The sequence below is a fragment of the Hemiscyllium ocellatum genome, chromosome 33 (genome assembly GCF_020745735.1).
Source record: "Hemiscyllium ocellatum isolate sHemOce1 chromosome 33, sHemOce1.pat.X.cur, whole genome shotgun sequence".
NCBI classification, from domain to species: domain Eukaryota; kingdom Metazoa; phylum Chordata; class Chondrichthyes; order Orectolobiformes; family Hemiscylliidae; genus Hemiscyllium; species Hemiscyllium ocellatum.
The window spans coordinates 12,684,910-12,704,404 of NC_083433.1; the positions used below are offsets into that span (position 1 = coordinate 12,684,910).

The following is a 19,495-nucleotide window of genomic DNA, read 5'->3' on the forward strand; positions in this document are numbered from 1 at the left end:
ATGTGTTTGTTGATGGAGTTTGTGGATGAATGCCATGCCTCTAGGAATTCCCTGGCTGTTGATGTCCAGTTGCAGAGTCCCAAAACCTTGATGATTGGATATGAGTTTGGATGGAATTATGGTGGAGCTGAAGCCAATAAATAGAAACCGAAAGAACTGCGGATGCTGTAAATCAGAAACAAAAGCAGAAGTTGCTGGAAAAGCTCAGCAGGCTGGCAGCATCTGTGAAGAGAAATCGGAGTTAACGTTTCGGGTGTAGTGACTTTCCTCAGGCCAGCTGAGCTTTTCTAGTGGCTTCCATTTTTGTGTCAAAAAATAGGAGCCGGATATAGGTGTCCCTGCCATCCAGATGTTCCAGGGATCACTGTAAGGTCAGGGAGGTGGCGTCTGGCGTGGACCTGTTATGATGTTTGCTGAATTGCAGCAGGTAGAGGCATTTTGGGAGGCAGGAGTTGATGTGTGCCATCACTGACCTCTCCAACCAGTTCTGGCGGCACGGTGGCACAGTGGTTAGCACTGCTGCCTCACAGCGCTAGAGACCCGGGTTCAATTCCCGACTCAGGCGACTGACTGTGTGGAGTTTGCACGTTCTCCCCGTGTCTGCGTGGGTTTCCTCCGGGTGCTCCGGTTTCCTCCCACAGTCCAAAGATGTGCGGGTCAGGTGAATTGGCCATGCTAAATTGCCTGTAGTGTTAGGTAAGGGGTAAATGTATGGGTGGGTTGCGCTTCGGCGGTCGGTGTGGACTTGTTGGACTGTTTCCACACTGTAAGTAATCTAATAATGTCAGAGCCTTTGGCAGTCGTCATTTAAGGGACATTGTCTGACTTTTCTTTTGCCCTAGCTCCTCAATTTGACATTTGAGAGGCTGAAGAGCAGCATGACATTGAGTTGTGTCAATTTGTTACATTGAGAGCATTAATGTACATGGGGTGAAGGGTAAGGTACTATTCTGGATAGTGAACTGCTGGGCAGACAGGAAACAAAGGGTAGGAATTGGAATGGACTTTTTTCTGAGTGGCAGCCAGTGACTAGTGTGGTACCGCAGTATCAGTGCCTGGAGCCCAGCTATTCACAACATATACGAGTGACTGCGGTGAGGGAACTAATCGTAATATTGCCAGGTTTGCAGATGGTACAGGCCTGGGTGGGAGGGTGAGCTGTGAAGGGGAGTAAGAGATGCTTCTGTGTGATTTGGGCAATTTGTGTGAGTGGTCAAATGAAATTGCCATAGTCCCACGGGACCATAGGGCTTCACTCTCATGGGAGAGAATTATAGAATACCTACAGTGCAGAAAGAGTCCATTTGGTCCATTGAATGTGTACCAAGCCTTCATAAACATCCACCAGACTCATCCCCCCGCTTCTGATTCCCGTAACCCTGCATTTACTGTATCTAACCCACCTAGCCTGCACATCCCTAGGATAGTCAATCTGCCTAACCCTGCACACCCTTGGAGCGAGAGGAAGAGAGGGAGAGATAACCCCCTGGAGGTCATGATACTTCAGCCTTCATGGTGACCTCGCCTGGTTCAGGATTTGATCCCAGGCTGTTGGCCTCTCTCTGTGTTACAAATCAGCTGTCCAGCCAACCAAGCTAACTGACCTCTTGTACGGCAACTGAAGTATAATAAGACCATAATGCAGAGGAGCAGAACAAAATCATTCAGCCCACCAAGTCTCCTCTGCCATTCGATCATGGTTGATATGTTTCTCAACTTCATTCTCCTGCCTTCTCCCCGAAACCCTTGATCCTCTTACTCATCAAGGATCTATCGAACCCTGTCTCAAATACCTTCAATGACTCGGCTTCCATAGCTCTCTGCAGGAGTATGTTTCATAGATTCCCCACCCTCTGGCTGAAGAAATTCCTCCTCATCTCAATTCTGAAGGGTTATGCCTTCATTCTGAGGCTATGCCCTTAGGAACTAGTCTCTCCTACTCTTTCCCCCGTCCTCTCTATCCAGGCATCTCAGTATTCTGTAAGTTTTAATCAGATTCCCCCTCATCCTTCTAAACTCCATCGCATACAGACCCAGCGTCCTGACCCATTCATCATGTGACAAGCCCTTCATCTGGGATCATTCTTGTGAAATTCCTCCAGCCCCCCTCCCCCCTAAACTTGGATTGGTAAATCACTTTGTGCTTTAGATTTCTGAAACCTTTCCCTTCTTAGATGATAGTTTGGAAGAGGAGAGTCATAAACTAAGTGCATAATTTCTCACTTCCCCACCCTGTACTCCATCTGACACTTTCTGCCACTCCACTATCTTTACGTCATCTACAAACTTACTAACAGTACCCCTAGTTTCTTCAGCCGATTATTAGCGTATAACATGAATAGTTGTGACCTCAACATTGACTCCTGCAGAACTCCATTAGCACCATCCTGAAAAAGAGCCCTTGATCCTATGACATCAGTAATGGCTCTAAGAGGTGTATTTTGTCTGTTTGGTTGAAAAAGAGGTTTTAGAGTCATAGGTACTGAGCTGTCTCGTCCAAGGCAATAAAGCAAACGGATTGAGAGGCCCTGGATTTTTAAAAGCAGTAACAATAGAAGCAGCCTGAATGGTCGGAGTATGGCTCTCAGAGAACCAGGATTTTAGTTTAGCTGTCAGTAGATTTGGAGTGTTGAAGCTAGATAGGGAAGCTCTCTTGCTTCATAGTGAAAAGCTGAGGCTTTCTCTCCCAGCTGACAATCACATGGGAGATTATCTCTTTCACTGACTTTGCCAGGCATATATGTTTATGATGGTAGTGGATTGGCACAGTTACTTTTTGGTAGTTACATTTATTATTCTGCCAAGTGTTCCAACACAGTTAAAGTTCAACCAAGTCTTCTTTGTTTTTTAGCTGTAGGGTAAGAGCAAAAAAGTGCTTCCTGCGAGTGAAAGAAGTCACTTAGGCTGGTGAACAAAGTGAGCAAGGCTAGATATTTGGAATTGAGAATGCGTTGCTAGAAAAGCACAGCAGGTCAGGCAGCATCCAAGGAACAGGAGAATCGACGTTTCGGGCATAAGCCCTTCTTCAGGCATCCTTCCTGAAGGGCTCATGCCCGAAACGTCGAATCTCCTGCTCCTTGGATGCTGCCTGACCTGCTGCGCTTTTCCAGCACCACATTTTCAGCTCTGATCTCCAGCCCTCACTTTCTCCTAGTGATTCAGAATTAGCAGGAAAACTTGGAGTTGCCTGTGGTGGTGAGGAGAGTGCTCTGATTGCATTCCTGGCAATTGTGAACACAAGCAATCATTAGAAATGGCATAAAGTCAATTGCAAATGAAGCTGCTGGAGTTAGGGGCTACAGTAAGGGCAAAGTGAATAACCCTGGCAGAACCAAAGGAAAAATGACCAAAGCAGAAGAGAAAAAGGGAGGCAATGACTTAATCCAAAGGGAAGAAAGTTTTGCTCTTTATTCACTAAAGAGTTGTTTCCCCTGTCATTCATATCAATATGTACAAAAGCCTCCAACTTCTAACTCTCCTTTAAGCAGTTTCAAGTGTTCTTAATCTGACCTATCATCTGTGCCAGCTCCTTCCACAGGAGTTTTTAAAAACCCATAGTCATATATATTAGGAAGATTATACTCTAGGGGTTGTAAAAACATAGTCAGATGTCCAGTATAGGAACAGACTGGTGCTCAACTTGGTTATGCTAAACAGGCATCCTAACTCAGGATAGTCCCATTTGCTAACACTTAACACAATCCCTCCAAACCCCCCTTATTCATGCACCCGTCCAGGTGCCTTTAAGGTTGGCAATGTGCCAGCCTCCACCACTTCCTCTGGCAGCTCATTCCATACACACAATCACCCGGTACAGGCAAGTTGCCCCTTAGCTCCCTTTAAACCTTCCCCTCCCACCTTAATCAATCCTCTAGTTCTGGGCTCCTACCCCAGGTAAAGTCCATTTAGCCTACCCATGCCTTAATCTTTGCTACATTGACTGACCTGCCAATACTGTGTACAATTCAGGACAGCTGGGCAACAGAATGTATTCAGCATCATGTGAGTGAAAGAAATCTCACTTCAAATTATTCACTGACTGGTTCTCACTAGCCCCTGTTCTTTGACCTGGTTGGGATAGATCAGTTGTAGAGTAAGATTGGGATGTAGTTACAGTCCAGAAGTAGGTGGGTATCTTACTCTCCTGTTCTAAGGCCACTTGGAAAGATTCCACAGACATCTCAAACCAAGAGGTTGAGTCTAATTTAAGGCCAGCCGAAAACCCCTTTTCATGAAGTGAAAATTTAATTTTTCCTAACACATCCTTTCCATAAGGATATTGTTACCACTAAGATGGCCGCACCGTCAACCTTTAGAAGGGTCTGATTTGCCAGAGAAAGTAGCACAAAGAAATCTGTTTCCCCGTTAATCAGGAGGGAGATCCAGTTCAATCACTAAGAATCAGAATGATTACTGAGTGTCCCAGCAGATCACAAGCACCTGTAAAGTGTAGCTCAAATTAAAGCTATTATTGACACAATTAAGCAATGTCAAGATGCTTATTGACACATGATCCAGCACAGTCATTTCTTTCTTTACAAGAGGTACATTCTAAGCTAGAGAGCAAGACAGTCCCCCAGGCCCCACTAACTGCTGTCCCCCAGTGAGAGCCTGTCCAACAGGTACTCTCCCAGCCCATTCTCAGGAGCTCCCAGACACTCCAGGTCAGTGACGTAGTCACTGGATGACCTGAACCCCCTCATCCAAATTGTGGGGTGCGAGATATTACCTGCCACATGTCAAAGTTAAACATTGACTGTTTCTCCCATCCTACGTTTACCCGGCAGTATGAGTGTTGAGACCTGATATTGTGAAAGGCAACATTTGGATTGTTATTGAGATAGTAAAGCTATTAGAAATGCAGCAGTTAGCACACGAGGTGTGGTTTTGCCATCAAAACACACTGGCCTGGGTCCAGAGGGCACTCCCCTTACCCAGGTAAACCAACTGGACAGGTTGGGACAGGACACCTTCAACAGTTCATTGTAGTACAACACTCACTGTAAAAGGCCTGGGAATGGGGCTTGAATCTAACTAGCTCAAGTGAAAATGTTCACTAGAGGTACAGCTGTACTGTTAAATGCTAGCTTTATATGTCAAAGCTTCATTTGATATTCCTATTTACAACATAACTAGAAATGTAATGATATACAGCAGTGCTGGTTCCCTAATTGGCCTGTGGGCCTTTGCAATGATCAGGCCAGTGAGATGTTGCCCTGAGGGTCAGGCAGTCATGAGAATGAGGAGCTGGTGAAGCTTACATGAGGGTCAGTCTGGGCAGTGGCGAGTTGGTGTAGATCCAGCAAACTCTGGTTCAAATTCTTCTCCAGATCCAGGGCAACCTGCATTGCCTGCAGACCGTTACCCCACTCATCCCTCTCTGGCTTCTGAAACATGGAAACAAAGGACAGTTAAGGATCAGGACAGAACAATTAACTACTCAGGGTTGCTTTCACCAGTTCTGAAGGGTAACAGAGCTCATTGTTAACTCCAGACCCAAAGAACCTCTAGGAATTTGTTATTGGTTTCACATGCCCATTTGTAATGAATGGCATTGAAACATGAAACCCAGGAAGAGGGCAATGTTCTTTACTGTGGGATTAGGGGATAATTACACAAGAATTGCATATCAGGTGGATTTCAGTCCCCATGAGAGATGGGTGGCATGGTGACTCAGTGGTTAGCAGTGCTGCCTCAGCACCAGGGACCCAGGTTTGATTCCTGCTTCAGGCAACGGTGTTGCGTTTACCCCTTTGTGTGTGGGTTTCCTCCCACATTCCAAAAGTGGGGAAATTGTCCATAGTGTTAGGTACATTAGTCATAAAAAGTGACAAACGAATCTGGGTGGGCAACTCGAGACCTGGTGTGGACTTGTTGGGCCAAAGGGCTTGCTTCCACACTGTAGGGAAACAAATCAAGAGATTCGACATTCTAGTCCACATGGTGTCAGTATGGAGAGATCAAACAGATAGTAAAAACCCAAAGGGACTTTTCCCCTTCATGAAGTGAAAACCTGTCACTGACTTGATGTTACATTGAGAGCGGCCATTTCCCCCTCCCCCCATTCCCACCTTCACATCCATGAGGTGGACTCTGCCTCCACGCTGATTCTGGAATTTCAGCAGCTTCCCTGCATGTTCCTGCTTCTCTTGGGACTGAGCTTTGAAGAACTGGGAGAAATGGTGCAGGGCAACATCATCCCGGTCAAAGTACGACATCTGAAAGAGAACCATTTACATCCCATTAACACATCACTGGGCCTAATTGTACACCTCAAAGCAGGAAGCAGCTGATCAGTGACAGACTCAATAAAAGGGCAACGTCTCACTTTCCACCCCCCCCAAATTTTAGGGAGAGTGAATAACCAAGGTTATAAAATTTCAACTTGTGAAGATTAGCCAGTAGTAGTGCTGGGTCAATGGGACCATCTGTTTGAAGATGCTCTTTTAGATTTAAAGGGACTATTCAGTCAGGTCAAGACATTTAGAGCAATATTAACCTCTGCCAGCATCTAACTCATGGCAAGAGAAGTTGAAACATTAACCAAAGATACAACTGGCCATTGGCAAACAGGACAAAGTGGGAACTTTAGTGGAAAAAGTTGGAATTAAAGACAACAGCAATAGGCTTTAGAATAGAATAGATTAACAGCTGTTCCTTGGAGCCGCACAGTGGTTAGCAGTACTGCCTCACAGCACCAGGGACCTGGGTTTGATTCCAGCCTCAGGTGACTGAGTATGTGGAGTTTGCACATTCACCCCATGTCTATGACTTTCCTCCAGGTGCTCTAGTTTCATCCCACAGTTCAAAAGTGTGCAGGTTAGTTGGATTGACTGTTAAATTGCCCAGAGCATGCAGAGATGTGGAGGCTAAGTACATTAGTCAGGGGAAGTATGGAGTTGTAGGATAGGGTACAGATGCTTGGTATGGACTTGTTGGGCATTGTAGCAATTCTGAAATTGCTATGAGGATGGTTGGAGGAATAGAAATTTAACAATTCCTTCAATTCATTTGTAATTTGCCCAGGGGATGTAACAAAGTAGAGGAAATCAAGAGATGTACAACTGATATCAGCAAATGGGATTAGATTGGAATGAGATATCTGGTCAGCATGGACACATTAGACCAAAAGGATCTGTTTCCACACTGTACATCTCTATGATGAAGTGATGGGTTTCTGATTTTATGGTTTAACTATAGGATTAATGACAGCTGCTGCCTTTACACAGCTTGTCCAATAGATATCTCCATCTCCTCAACACGAGTGACTAAACTCCCATTAGACCAGTACAGGGAGATAATTTAAGGACAGATGCAAGGAATTGCACTGGTCAGTAACATCCAGAGAGTGTGTTACAGACTAACAGACAGCACTTTCCATCCATTACATGTGGGACATCATTAGTATTAGCTTAATTTATTGAGTAGTTAAGATAGCTACAAAAACAACATGCTACAGATCAAGTCCAGATGAAAGGAAAAACAAAAATTTCAACATTAGTGCTGAGGGATATCATTCAGCACAGCATTGTTGTTCTCTGATTAGAACTAGTTACAATTCCCTACATTTTCCCATAATGTCAAGGGAAGTTTACTTCCTAAGAAAAGCCCCTTAAAACAGACTTTTTTTAATTTCAAAAATATACTTTATTCATATAATAATTTGATGGTCTGTACAGTTGGTCATGCCATACATATGTAAACATTTACATACAGAGATCAGAATTTATCATTGTTATATACAGGTCTGTACAGTTTTCAATCATATGCCCATATATTGAGCTGAGGCGTCAGCAGAGCCCAAATGACTGCGTGGGCCCCCTGTTCTCAGACAGGCAGATGTTACACGGTGGTCTTTCCCCACCGCGCCTTGGTAGCAGCTGCCCCGAGCTTCAGCGCGTCCCTCAACACGTAGTCCTGGACCTTGGAATGTGCCAGTCTGCAACACTCAGTCGGGGTCAACTCCTTCAGCTGGAAGATCAACAGGTTTCGGACCACCCAGAGAGCGTCCTTCACCGGGTTGATGATCCTCCAGGCACAGTTGATGTTCGTCTCGGTGTGCGTCCCGGGGAACAGGCCGTAGACCACGGAGTCCCGCATCATGGCGCTGCTCGGGACGAATCTCGACAAACACCACTGCATTCCTCTCCAGACTTCCTCTGCACAGGCACATTCCAGAAGGAGGTGTGTGACAGTCTCGTCCCCCCCGCAGCCGCTTCGAGGGCAGCGTGCGGTGTGGCTGAGAGTCCGGGCGTGCATAAAGGATCTCACAGGTAGAGCCCTTCTCACCACCAGCCAAGCCATGTCTTGGTGCTTGTTGGAAAGTTCTGGCGATGAGGCATTCTGCCAAATGGCTTTGACAGTCTGCTCAGGGAACCATATGATAGGATCCGCCCTCTTCTTTTCCCGAAGGGTCTCAAGGACACTACGTGCTGACCACTTCCTGGTGGACTTGTGGTCAAAGGTGTTTTTCTTCATAAACTTCTCCATGAGGGACAAGTGATACGGAGCGGTCCAACTACTCGGAGCGTTCCGTGGCAGCGAGGCCAGGCCCATCCTTCGCAACACCGGGGACAGGTAGAACCTCAGTATGTAGTGACACTTGGTGTTTGCGTACTGGGGATCCACGCACAGCTTGATGCAGCCACACACAAAGGTGGCCATCAGGGTGAGGGTGTCATTGGGTGTATTTTTTCCCCCATTGCCCAGATCTTTGTATAGCGAGTCCCTTCGGACCCGGTCCATCTTTGATCTCCATATAAACTGGAAGATGGCCCGGGTGACTGTGATGGCACAGGTTCTGGGAATAGGCCAGACCTGTGCCACGTATAACAGCAATGACAGTGCCTCACACCTGATGACCAGGTTTTTTCCCGCGATGGAGAGTGACCATAGCTTCCATCTGCCCAGTTTCTGCCTCACTTTGCTGATACACTCCCCCCAAGACTTGGCATATGCCCCAGCCCCCCTGAACCAAATATCCAGCACCTTCAGGTGGTCGGTCTCGACAGTGAAGGGGATCGAGGATTGGTCGGCCCAGTTCCCGAAGAGCATGGCCTCGCTCTTGCCTCAGTTTACCTTGGCCCCCGAGGCCCGTTCGAACTGGTCACATATGCATATGAGTCTGTGCACGGACAGCGGATCCGAGCAGAAAATGGCGACGTCATCCATGTACAGGGAGGCCTTAACCTGCAGGCCCCCGCTGCCCGGAATAGTCACCCCTCTCAGGCTCGCATCCTTCCTGATGGACTTGGCAAATGGCTCTATGCAGCACACAAACAAGGCAGGAGAGAGAGGGCAGCCCTGCCTGACTCCAGATCTAACTGGGAAGCTATCTGATTCCCACCCATTGATTGAGACTGCACTGACAATGTTGGTGTAGAGCAGTCTGATCCAATTGCAGATTCCCTCCCCAAAGCCCATTTTGAAGAGAACATCTCTCATATACCTGTGTGATATCCTGTCAAAGGCTTTCTCCTGGTCCAGGCTGATCAGGCAGGTGTCCAACACTCTGTCCTGCACGTAGGCGATTGTATCCCTGAGGAGTGCGAGACTCTCAGCGATCTTCCTGCCTGGTACAGCACAGGTTTGGTCAGGGTGAATCACCGACCCCAGAGCAGACCTGACCCGGTTGGCGATTACCTTTGACAGGATTTTGTAATCCGCATTTAATAGTGAGATTGGTCTCCAATTTTTGAGTTCCTCCCTCTCCCCCTTCCGCTTGTAGATGAGGGTGATGATGCCTTTCTTCATGGATTCACTCATGGTACCTGCCCGAAGCATACTGACATACACCTCCAGCAGGTCCTGGCCAATCAAGTCCCACAGAGTGGAATTGAGCTTGACCGGTAAGCCGTCACTTTTCGAAGGACTCGAGGGCCTTGGTCAGCTCGTCCAGAGATAGCGGCTGGTCCAGCCTCTCACGTGTTCTGTCGTCTCAGACCTCCGTGATAGAGGACAGGACCGACTGGGAGGCCGCATTGTCAGTCGGCTTCGCGTCATACAGACTGGCATAGAAGGATTTGCTGATCCTCATGACGTCAGCCTGAGATGACGTTATCGAGCCATCTTCTCCCTTCAGGCTGCTGAGCACAGAGCTCTCTTTGTGCACCTTCTGGAAGAAGAAACGTGAGCACGTCTCGTCCTGCTCCACCGAGCGGACCCGGGACCGGAAGATTATCTTGGAGGCCTCCGAGGCAAAGAGCGAGGCTTGTTGGCCCTTCACCTCCTGGAGGTCCTCCGTGACATCGACCCCCATCGTCTGCAGTAGGAGCAGGTTCTGCATACTTTCCTGGAGTTGGGACAGTTTTCCCTGCCTCTCTCTCGCCTCCTGAACACCTTTGAGGATGAAGAAACTCTTGATGTTCCCTTTTACTGTTTCCCACCAGTCCGCTGGGGACTCAAAGAGGGGCTTCACGGTTCTCCAACCTGCGTAATCCCTCTTGAGCTCCTCAATGTTTCCTGGGGTCAACAGCTTAGTGTTCAGCTTCCACGTTCCCTTACCCGCCTGCTGCTTGTCCTGTAGGTGACAGTCGGCCAGCAGGAGGCAGTGGTCAGAGAAGAACACCGGCTTGACGTCGGTGGATCTGACCGAGAGTGTTCGGGACACAAACAGGTAATCTATCCTTGAGCGGATAGACCCGTCTGCCCGTGACCAGGTGTATCTACGCTGCGCTCCATCTGCAGGGGTGCTGAAGACGTCGTGCAGCTTGGCATCTTTTACCGTGTCCATCAGGGCTCTGGACATGGCGTCCAGTTTACTGTCCCCCCCGCCGGATCGTCCATCTGCATCAATGATACAGTTGAAGTCTCCGGCCAGAATGACCGAACTGGACGTAGCCAGCAACAGTGGAAGCTGCTGCAGGTCGGCCAACCGTCCACTCTTACCCACTGGGGCGTACACATTAATCAGTCTCAGGACAGCATTCCTGTACATGACCTCGGCGACTTCACCACCTCCTTAACCTCGGAGATGGTGAAGTTGCCTCCTCACAACAGGATACCCAGGCCGGAGGCGTGGCTATCGTTGCCCCCCGACCAAACTGACTGCCCATGGGCCCACAAGCTCGACCATCTCCTGTAGCTGCTGAGGTGCGGTATCCCACACTCCTGCAGAAACAGGACGTCGGCTTTAACGCTGGCCAGGAAGGCCATCATTGAAACACATCGCGTAGCCAATTTGATGCTACGCACATTGATGCTGGCAATTTTAAACCCCATTTTAACAGTTTACGAGGTTAACAGTGTCCATTTGCTGCTGGTCTTGCCCCTCTGGGGTAGCTGTGTGCATCCCCGTGGTGACGGCAAACTGCTGGACCATCCCAGGGCTGAGGTAGCTGTCCGGCTACACGCTGGAGCCATTTCCCCGCTCTGGTGTATTCAGGTGGGGCCCAGGGTCTGCACCGTCCAGTTCTCCATCTGACTTCGGGGCTGTCACAGGACCGCTGCTCCCAGTAACCTGGAGCTGTGGGCTGGGGGGTACCTCTTGGTTCTCACCAGGTGGGGGGAGGCCTTTACCCATCCCCACAGAGGGATCGTCTTTTCCTGCTTGGGCGATGCTGCCCTCCTTTTTCCCCACGGCGCTCTGAATCTTCCTCTGGTGACAACCCTCCTTGAGCCCGTCCTCACCGTCGGAAGAGCTGCCTGTATCCTTGTCGTGTAGATGTCGCTTCCCCCTTCGCTGGGTGGCTTTGGGGCCCTTGAGAGGTTTCCTCTTCCTGCTTTTGACAGTAATCCAATCCTCTGCCTCCTCTTCCATTTCCTCCGTCTGTCTTGAAGGAGCTTGGATCGGCCGCTGCATCTCCCCGCTGTCTGCCGTCTGCTCCGCTACAGCCTGCCTTTCCTTCTGGGTGCCTCCAGACACCGTTCCCGTGCTGTTTTGTGGTACCTTGCTGGTCTTAGTCGGTCCACGGCTCGTGTTGCCACCTCCGGCCATCTGTGCGTAGGTGGCGGCTCCTCGTCTTGGGCAGGCCTTGTACATGTGGCCCGCCTCTCTGCACAGATTACAGTTCTTGGCCTCCTTACATTCCTTGGTCGGGTGGCCTTCCTGTTTGCAGTTTCGGCAGACAGTCACCTTACAATCCGCCGCCATGTGGCCCGACCTCCCACAGGTTCGGCACACTTTTGGCTGCCCTGCGTATGTCAGGTAACCTCTGCTTCCTCCGATGGCAAAGCTGGAGGGTGGGTGGAGGATGTTCCCACTGGCATCAACCCAACTCCTCGGCGCAGGAAGCACACACAACGGGACCACCGACAAAATGGAGAACAGAGGTTCCCCTTCCTTCTCCTTGAAGACCTTCAGGAGCTGCTCGCAAGTCTTCACGCTCCTGATGGTCCCGTTGAAATAGCCTGCCGCAGGGAAATCCTGCAGGCAGTACATGTCCGCTGCAGAGACACACACAAAAAAACACTAACCAAAGACTGGTACAGACAGGAGGCAGTGAGGTCCAGGTTAATCTGCTTGTTTACAGCAGCTTCACAATCCTGGTGGTAGTTTTGACAAACCTGAGAATCCACTTAGCCAAAATAGACACCAAAACACACAAGCGCATCCCTGACTCTAAATAAAAATCTAACACCAACTACATCCAATGACCCATTGCCACGGAACTTTAATGTACCTATTGCTTTATTTTGATTTAGTCCCTGCCCTCCCCTTCACTGTTTGATCACACAGCATTGCCCTTTGATGTGAAGGGCACTGCTTGTCACTGACCACCCAGGTGTTTCCTATCTTCTTGGTGGTGGAAACTGAATAAAGATTTGTGCACTTTGTGTCTCACACCTGCACACACACACCATGGGGGCTGGGGAAAAATAAGCACTACCGCAGTTAGGCGGTAGTGTGGGGGTTAAAAAAAATATAATGTTCAAACTATAGAGAAAGTTCAACTCTAACGCATAAGAGGTTTGTTCATAATATCAACAGCTGGGAAGAAGCTGTTCTTAAATCTGTTGATATGGGTTTTCAAACTTTTGTATCTTCAGCCTGAAAGAAGAGGGTGGAAGAGAATATAACTGGGGTAGGAAGCATTTCTGATCTTGTTGGCGGCTTTTCGGAGGCAAGTATAGATGGAGTCAGTGGATGGAAGGCTGGTTTTCATGATGGACTGTGTTTATAGACCAGGCCAGACCCCTTCAAAACATTTCAAGACACACACACACACACACACACACACAGAGACAGAGACAGACAGAATACCCCTGAACCTGCTTCTCTGGGACCAGCAGCTTCTTCAACACTACTGCTAAAGCCCAAACCAAAGCTGAGCTGGGAAAGAACTGGCCACTCCCCCTTTCATTGTACAAGTTTGCCCACCAAGCTGGAAGGTTTGTTCTCAGATGTTTCACCACCATGCCAGGTTACATCATCACTGAGCCTCTGGTGAGGTGCTAGTATAATGTCCTGAATTCTATTTGTGCACCCTAGTCTGTTTTGGTGAGTGATATCACTTCCGGTTCTTTTTCTGAGAGATTGGTAAATCGGATCCAAATCGATGTGTTTATGATGGAGTTCCGGTTGGGTAGAGTCAGGCTCTCACAAAACCAGCTAGTTTAGCTTTCAGCAGTTATTTTTGGGGGGGGGGGGGGGGGGGGGGGGGGGGGGAGGGAGGGGAGAGAAAAAAAAGGGGAATGTGAAAGCTACAACACCACTCTGTTACAGCTAAAACGTTTGGGTTCTCTTTGCTACCAGAATCATGAGAGACATTATATTTGACTGACTTTGTCATGGGTGTATTTGTGGGATGGCACTAGATTGGAATTAGTGTATAAAAAGTTAAATAATCTATTTTACTGTTAAGTTACAAGTGAGAATCATTGTATTGAGTATTTTAAACTGTAGGGTAAGGGTAAAGCATGCTTTGCTTAAAAGAGATACCAAAGTCAGGTGCTAAGCAGAGACCAAATAAATGCTAATTATGTCTAGTACACATCCTGTGCACTATAGTCTTATGTTAGAAGACTTTTTGATCTTTGCATCCTTGTTTACTATGATCTGCTTGTACAGCAGCAAGCTTTTCACCATCAGTATACAACAGTAAATCAAAGTGAAGCCCCTTTTTATGGGATGCAAGTTGTAATTTGATTCCCCCTACACCTTCCTTCAGGGGATTTCACTATTATGTACCATAAACCTTATTCCCATCAAGTCAGTACTTCCTAAAAAAAGGACAAAAACTCGTTCACCCTCTAAAATCAAGAGAGAATCCAGTGTGATGACTTAGATAAGTCACTGAATCATTTGACCAAGTCAAGCTTGGGGTTTAAGTAGCCAGGTGATCAAAATAGCAAGTGTTAGGCAAGGTCAACAGTTCTTTATTGAAGAGTGATCCAACACATTTCTAAATTCTAGGAGCAGCTTTGGAATGAAGCAGGTAGAGAGAGATTACTGTCAAAGGCCCCACTAACTGCTGTCCTCCAGCGAGAGCCTGTCAAACAGGTACTCTCCCAGCCCATTCTCAGGAGCTCCCAGACGCTTCAGGTTGGTGATGTAGTCCCCAAGTCACTTGATGATCTCAACCTCCTCATCCAAATAGTGGGTCTCCAGGAAGTCACACAGCTGGAAGGAAGGTAGATGGTCAGATATTACAAGACAGTTCATTCTCCAGTACTCATGCTGTTTTCACCTCATGTCAAATTACATTCTGTTATTCCCAAGTTAGACCACTGAATGTGCTTGAGTTTGCAGGGAGGTGCGAGTGTTTAAAGGGGAAAATTTAAAAAGTGAATAGTGGTATGGTGCAAGGAATATTTGGACTGTAGTCACTAAGATAATGCTAATAGCAAAGTATAGTTAGGAAACATAGCAAGCTCCTATAGGAGAAGAGATGAGTTTGCCATGAAACAGGCTAGAACATTGCCCTCAGGAACCTGGCCATTACCCCTCAAAGGGAGAGCAATTCCTTCATGAGGAGCTGAGACAGGGGCAGGGTACTGTAGTACAACAGTCAGTGCATGGCTCTGGACTAGGGCTTGAATCTTCAAGCTGGAGCTCAAGAGAAGACTATTCTTTAGAGACAGCTATATAAAAGGAAATTGTATTTCATTTTAATGTCAAGCAGTATTTCATATTGTTCATTTAGTATCCTTATTTACAAGGATACTAGAATGTAGTTATTCAGGACAAGACTGGTGGTTCTCTGATCTGTGGGTCTTTGCAGTGATTAGGCCAGTGAAGTGTTGCCCTAAGGGTCAGGCAGTGATGAGAATGAGGAGGTGGTGAAGCTTACATGAGGGTCAGTCTGGGCAGTGGCAAGTTGGTGTAGATCCAGCAAACTCTGGTTCACATTCTTCTCCAGATCCAGGGCAACCTGCATTGCCTGCAGACCGTTACCCCACTCATCCCTCTCTGGCTTCTGAAACATGGAAACAAAGGACAGTTAAGGATCAGAAGCAGACAGTGGGATGAAGCAGGTCATTTAGCCCATTTGTTCACATTAACCCTCCAGAGGGTCCCACACTGACCCAACCCATCAGAACAGTTAGAATTTGAAAGCAACCTGAAATAGCTGAAAGTTTACAGGATTCAGTGTGAACTCCCCATGAGAGAAACTAGGAGTTCTTCTAGCAAGTTGCTTGGTACTGGGATATCAGTGAAGCACAAAGCCCAGGAAAGGTCAATGTGTTCTTTACCATGGGGTTATGGGACAGGTAAAAGAATTTGCATGTCAGGATGGATCTCAGACCCACAATGAGGTTGAGACACTTATCCACATGGTGTCAGAGCTGGAGTTGTGCAGTACATAGAACTTTTGGTCCAACTCATTCATGCCAACCAGATTAGGTAAGTTAGTCCAGTCCCATTTGTCCCTGAACTCACATACCCATCCAGATGCTTTCTAAGTATAGAATTAGACCTACATCCACTTCCTCAGGCAGCCCATTCCATATATGCACCACCCTCTGCATGAAAAAGTTGCCCCTTACCTTTCTTCTCACCCTACACTTACGCCCTCTAGTTCTGGACTCTCCTACCCTGGGGTAGGGTTGTCTAAATTTCTATGCCCCTCTGATTTTATAAGCCTGAAGGTCAACCTCAGCCTCTGATGCTGCAGAGAAGACACCAACCTCTTCCTAGAGGGAAGGCCTGGCTGAATTCCTAAATCTTTTAGGAACTCCAGTTTGAATGTCCTACTAGTGGAAAGGCGACCAGAATTGCCTACAATAGTTCAAAAGTGGCCTAACCACAACATGACCACCTGACTCCTAGATTTAGATTTAATGCTCTGACCAATAAAGGAAAGCATGCTAAATACCTTCACTATCCTGAAGATCAGTACAGAGATCAGATAGATCATGAAACCTGAAAAAACCTTTCCCTTCAGGATGTAAAATTCCTGTCACTGGCTTGAACCCACATCACAAGAGCAGCCATTTCCTTCCCTGTGTCTGCCCCCCACCCCCACCATTCCCACCTTCACATCCTGGAGGAGGACTCTGCCCCCACGCCGATTCTGGAATTTCAGCAGCTTCTCTGCATGTTCCTGCTTCTCCTGGGACTGAGCTTTGAAGAACTGGGAGAAATGGTGCAGGGCAACATCCTGGTCAAAGTACGACATCTGAAAGAACCATTTACATCCCATTAGCTCACTGGACCCAATTCTAGTTCACAACTGGAACCAACCCTTTCCTAGCTCTGCCTGGGCCAGTGAATTACTCTAACAAGTCAATACCCACTTTCCTCAGATTGGAGAACATGATCTTGGACGATTTCAAAAATGGGAATATTCACCCAGGAGAGTCTATTCAACTGCCTGAGAATTTAAACAGTAATGAGAGTCTGGTCAATTAGAGCAAGATTAATCTTGCAGCATTTAATGGTGGCAGGATGGGTGAGAATGAACAACATTAACCAGAGATACAACTGGCCAGTACAACACTGGAAGCTTCAATAATTGACTTTTTCAGTATCAGATACTAAAGCTTAGGTACATCGCTACTAGACCATTAGGACTAGAGGAAAGGAAGTGCAAAAAATTCCTTCAATTCAAAAAGATTGAAAGGAAGCACTTTTTGCACAGACTTTAGATTAGCAATAAATTTAGAGATACACATGTTCAAGTGATAGAAAGCTGTAAAGTTAGAAACTCGAGATACTGTTTTTACATAGTTTGTCCAATAGGTGTCTCCATTCTCAACATGGATTGCCCAACTCCCACTGAACTCGAGATGATCATGTGACCATCTTGAAGATGAATCCATTCTCTTGATATGTCTGGACAAAGACTAATGACAGCATTTTCCATCTAGGACTCACCGACATCCTATCCAACTACAGAGGGGACATTATGCCAATAAATGGGTTAAGATAGCTACAGAACAACCTGCCAAGTCTTGAGAGAACAAAAAGTTATGGTTTATAGTACAGAAGGATACTATTCAACCCATCACATCAGTCCTGTCTCAAAACAGGAAGTTACATTACCTGCACTTTTCTCCCATAAATCAAGTTACTTCATTAATCACTCAAGTTGCCTTTTCATGGGCCACTTGAAAACTTTCCAAACAAGATGCTATTTTTGCTGAAAATAGCTCAGATCCTCATTTGGAATGAATGCACCCTTTTCAGAAATTGGGAAGCCAGGCAATCCCATGACCACAAGTCCCAAAGCTAGGATTATAGTTGATACCCAGGTCAATGTGCTCCTGGATACAGAAGCACAAGTTTCCCATGTTTCAGAAGTTACTCTTCCTCAGTTCATACATGTGAACCTTTGAGCTATCTAGTATTTCCTCAGCTTTGGAAACCCAGATTGTGGAATGAACATTAGTTATAGCAAGCTTTAGAAAATACTAGAGTAGGTTGTCTTCATTTGTTTTGTCATTTTCAGCTCAAAAAACAAATGAAGTGCAAACTGAAGAGGTCTGTTGTGTATACAGGAGAGAGACACAGTAGAAGACAACAGGTATACAAGTTTTTCCAATTTCCACCACCAGAAATAAAACATCCAAATGGCCAGTCCTACAGGGTCTGGCCAGCAGGTTATTCCAATATTCAAGTCAGTCACCTATGCAGATATTCAAATGCTTCTTAGTGTAGAGCTCAAGTTCATAAGATGAAGGAACTGAAGTAGGCCATTTGGCCCATCACATCTGCTTCACCAGTCAAGGCTGATATGCTCCTCAGCTTTTACCTGCTTTCTTTTCACATCCTTCAACCAGTTATTAATTAAGAGTTATTTAAAAAACTTCTCAAAGTTGAAACATGGATTTGTTTTCTACCTGCCATTCCCACAACAGCTCAAAAGTCACTTATGGCAAGTGACATTTCCTTCATAAAATAGATCTTTATATATACACACACAAAGAAATTCAGTTCAGTAGCCACAGATCAAACCCAATCATTGAACTTAGACCATCCAAAACAAAACCAAAAAAGATCTTGACAAAAGTAATGTTTACATACATCTAACTGCATCAAGTCACTTTAAAAAACAGACAACACTTACCAAAGACTGATAGAGATAGGAGGCAGTGAGCTCCAGGTTAATCTGCTTGTTGACAGCAGCTTCACAATCCTGGTGATAGTTTTGACAAACCTGGGAGGCCATTTTATCAATAGAGACTTCACCAAATTACCACCAGCAAACCACAATAACTAGCACCCACTAAAGCTTAACACCAACTATATGCAATCCCCTACTGCCCTTAAACTTGAATTTATACCCCTGGTATTAAGCACAAATTCAATGACATCATCAGTGATGGCCAATTACCCTTGTTCATTAATCAATCAGCTGCCATGTCCAATCAGATTCCAAGCAGCATGGGATGAGTTTTGAACCCACCACCAATCAGAATCACCAACTCCTTGATGAGGAATAGCCAATTGACCTTTGATCTCTTTCTCATGTGCATCTCCTCTGTTTTTGGTTGCACTTTAGCCCCATGCTCCTGATCTTTGGGCATGGCGTAGGGATGGGAGGGTAGGTCAGAGGATCTCCTCGTGGGTCTGCTCCAGGGCATGGCCAAACTGGCCATAAACAGGTCCAGGCAGTGGGCCATGGAGAGGGTGGTTATGGCTGATTGCCTGCCCCTCTTCCGCGGGTATGTCAGAGCCCGGGTATCCCTGGAGAAGGAGCACACGGTGTCTACCAACACCCTTGAGAATTTAAGGGAGAGGTGGTGCACCACAGGGAGTGCTTTACTAACCCCTCTAACTCTATTTTGATTTAATCCCTGCCCTCCCTTTCACTGTTTGATCACGCAGCATTGACCTTTGATGTGAAGGGTGTTTCTTTTCTTCCTGGTGGTGGAAACTGAATAAAGATTTGTGCACCTTGTGTCTTTCACTGTGTCTCACACCCGCACACACACAACAAACAAAAATAAAATCAAGTGCAAACTGTGAAAATGTCTGAACTGAAAATGACAGTAAAATATACTCTAAGACAAAATATACTCTACATCAAGCCCAGCATAGAGGTGATCGAGCTCTCGTGGGGGGTGTAAGCCCAGCACAGCTAAACACTTAAGAAGGACTGTAATGTTGAAC

At 46.7% G+C, this 19,495-nt stretch overlaps 1 protein-coding gene across 1 annotated transcript; it reads right to left on the bottom strand.

Annotated features, from left to right (window-relative positions):
- Positions 1 to 14,503: 14,503 nt before the first annotated feature.
- On the bottom strand, positions 14,504 to 18,551 carry LOC132831465 (ferritin, heavy subunit-like). Its single transcript, XM_060849626.1, has 4 exons — positions 18,450 to 18,551; positions 16,416 to 16,559; positions 15,231 to 15,356; positions 14,504 to 14,560 (listed from the first exon to the last, which is right to left on the bottom strand). Exons 1-4 carry the CDS (start codon positions 18,549 to 18,551, stop codon positions 14,504 to 14,506), a joined length of 429 nt encoding a protein of 142 aa, XP_060705609.1.
- Between the last annotated feature and the right edge of the window lie 944 nt (positions 18,552 to 19,495).

Bases quoted from the DNA above. Each gene is read 5' to 3' on its own strand.
- LOC132831465 (XM_060849626.1), bottom strand. From the start codon at position 18,551: ATGGCCTCCCAGGTTTGTCAAAACTATCACCAGGATTGTGAAGCTGCT. The intron at 15,357-16,415 runs GTGGGAATGGTG...TCCATGTTTCAG, and splicing joins TCCTCCTCCAGGATGTGAAG to AAGCCAGAGAGGGATGAGTG. The intron at 14,561-15,230 runs GTAAGCTTCACC...CCTTCCTTCCAG, and splicing joins CTGCCCAGACTGACCCTCAT to CTGTGTGACTTCCTGGAGAC.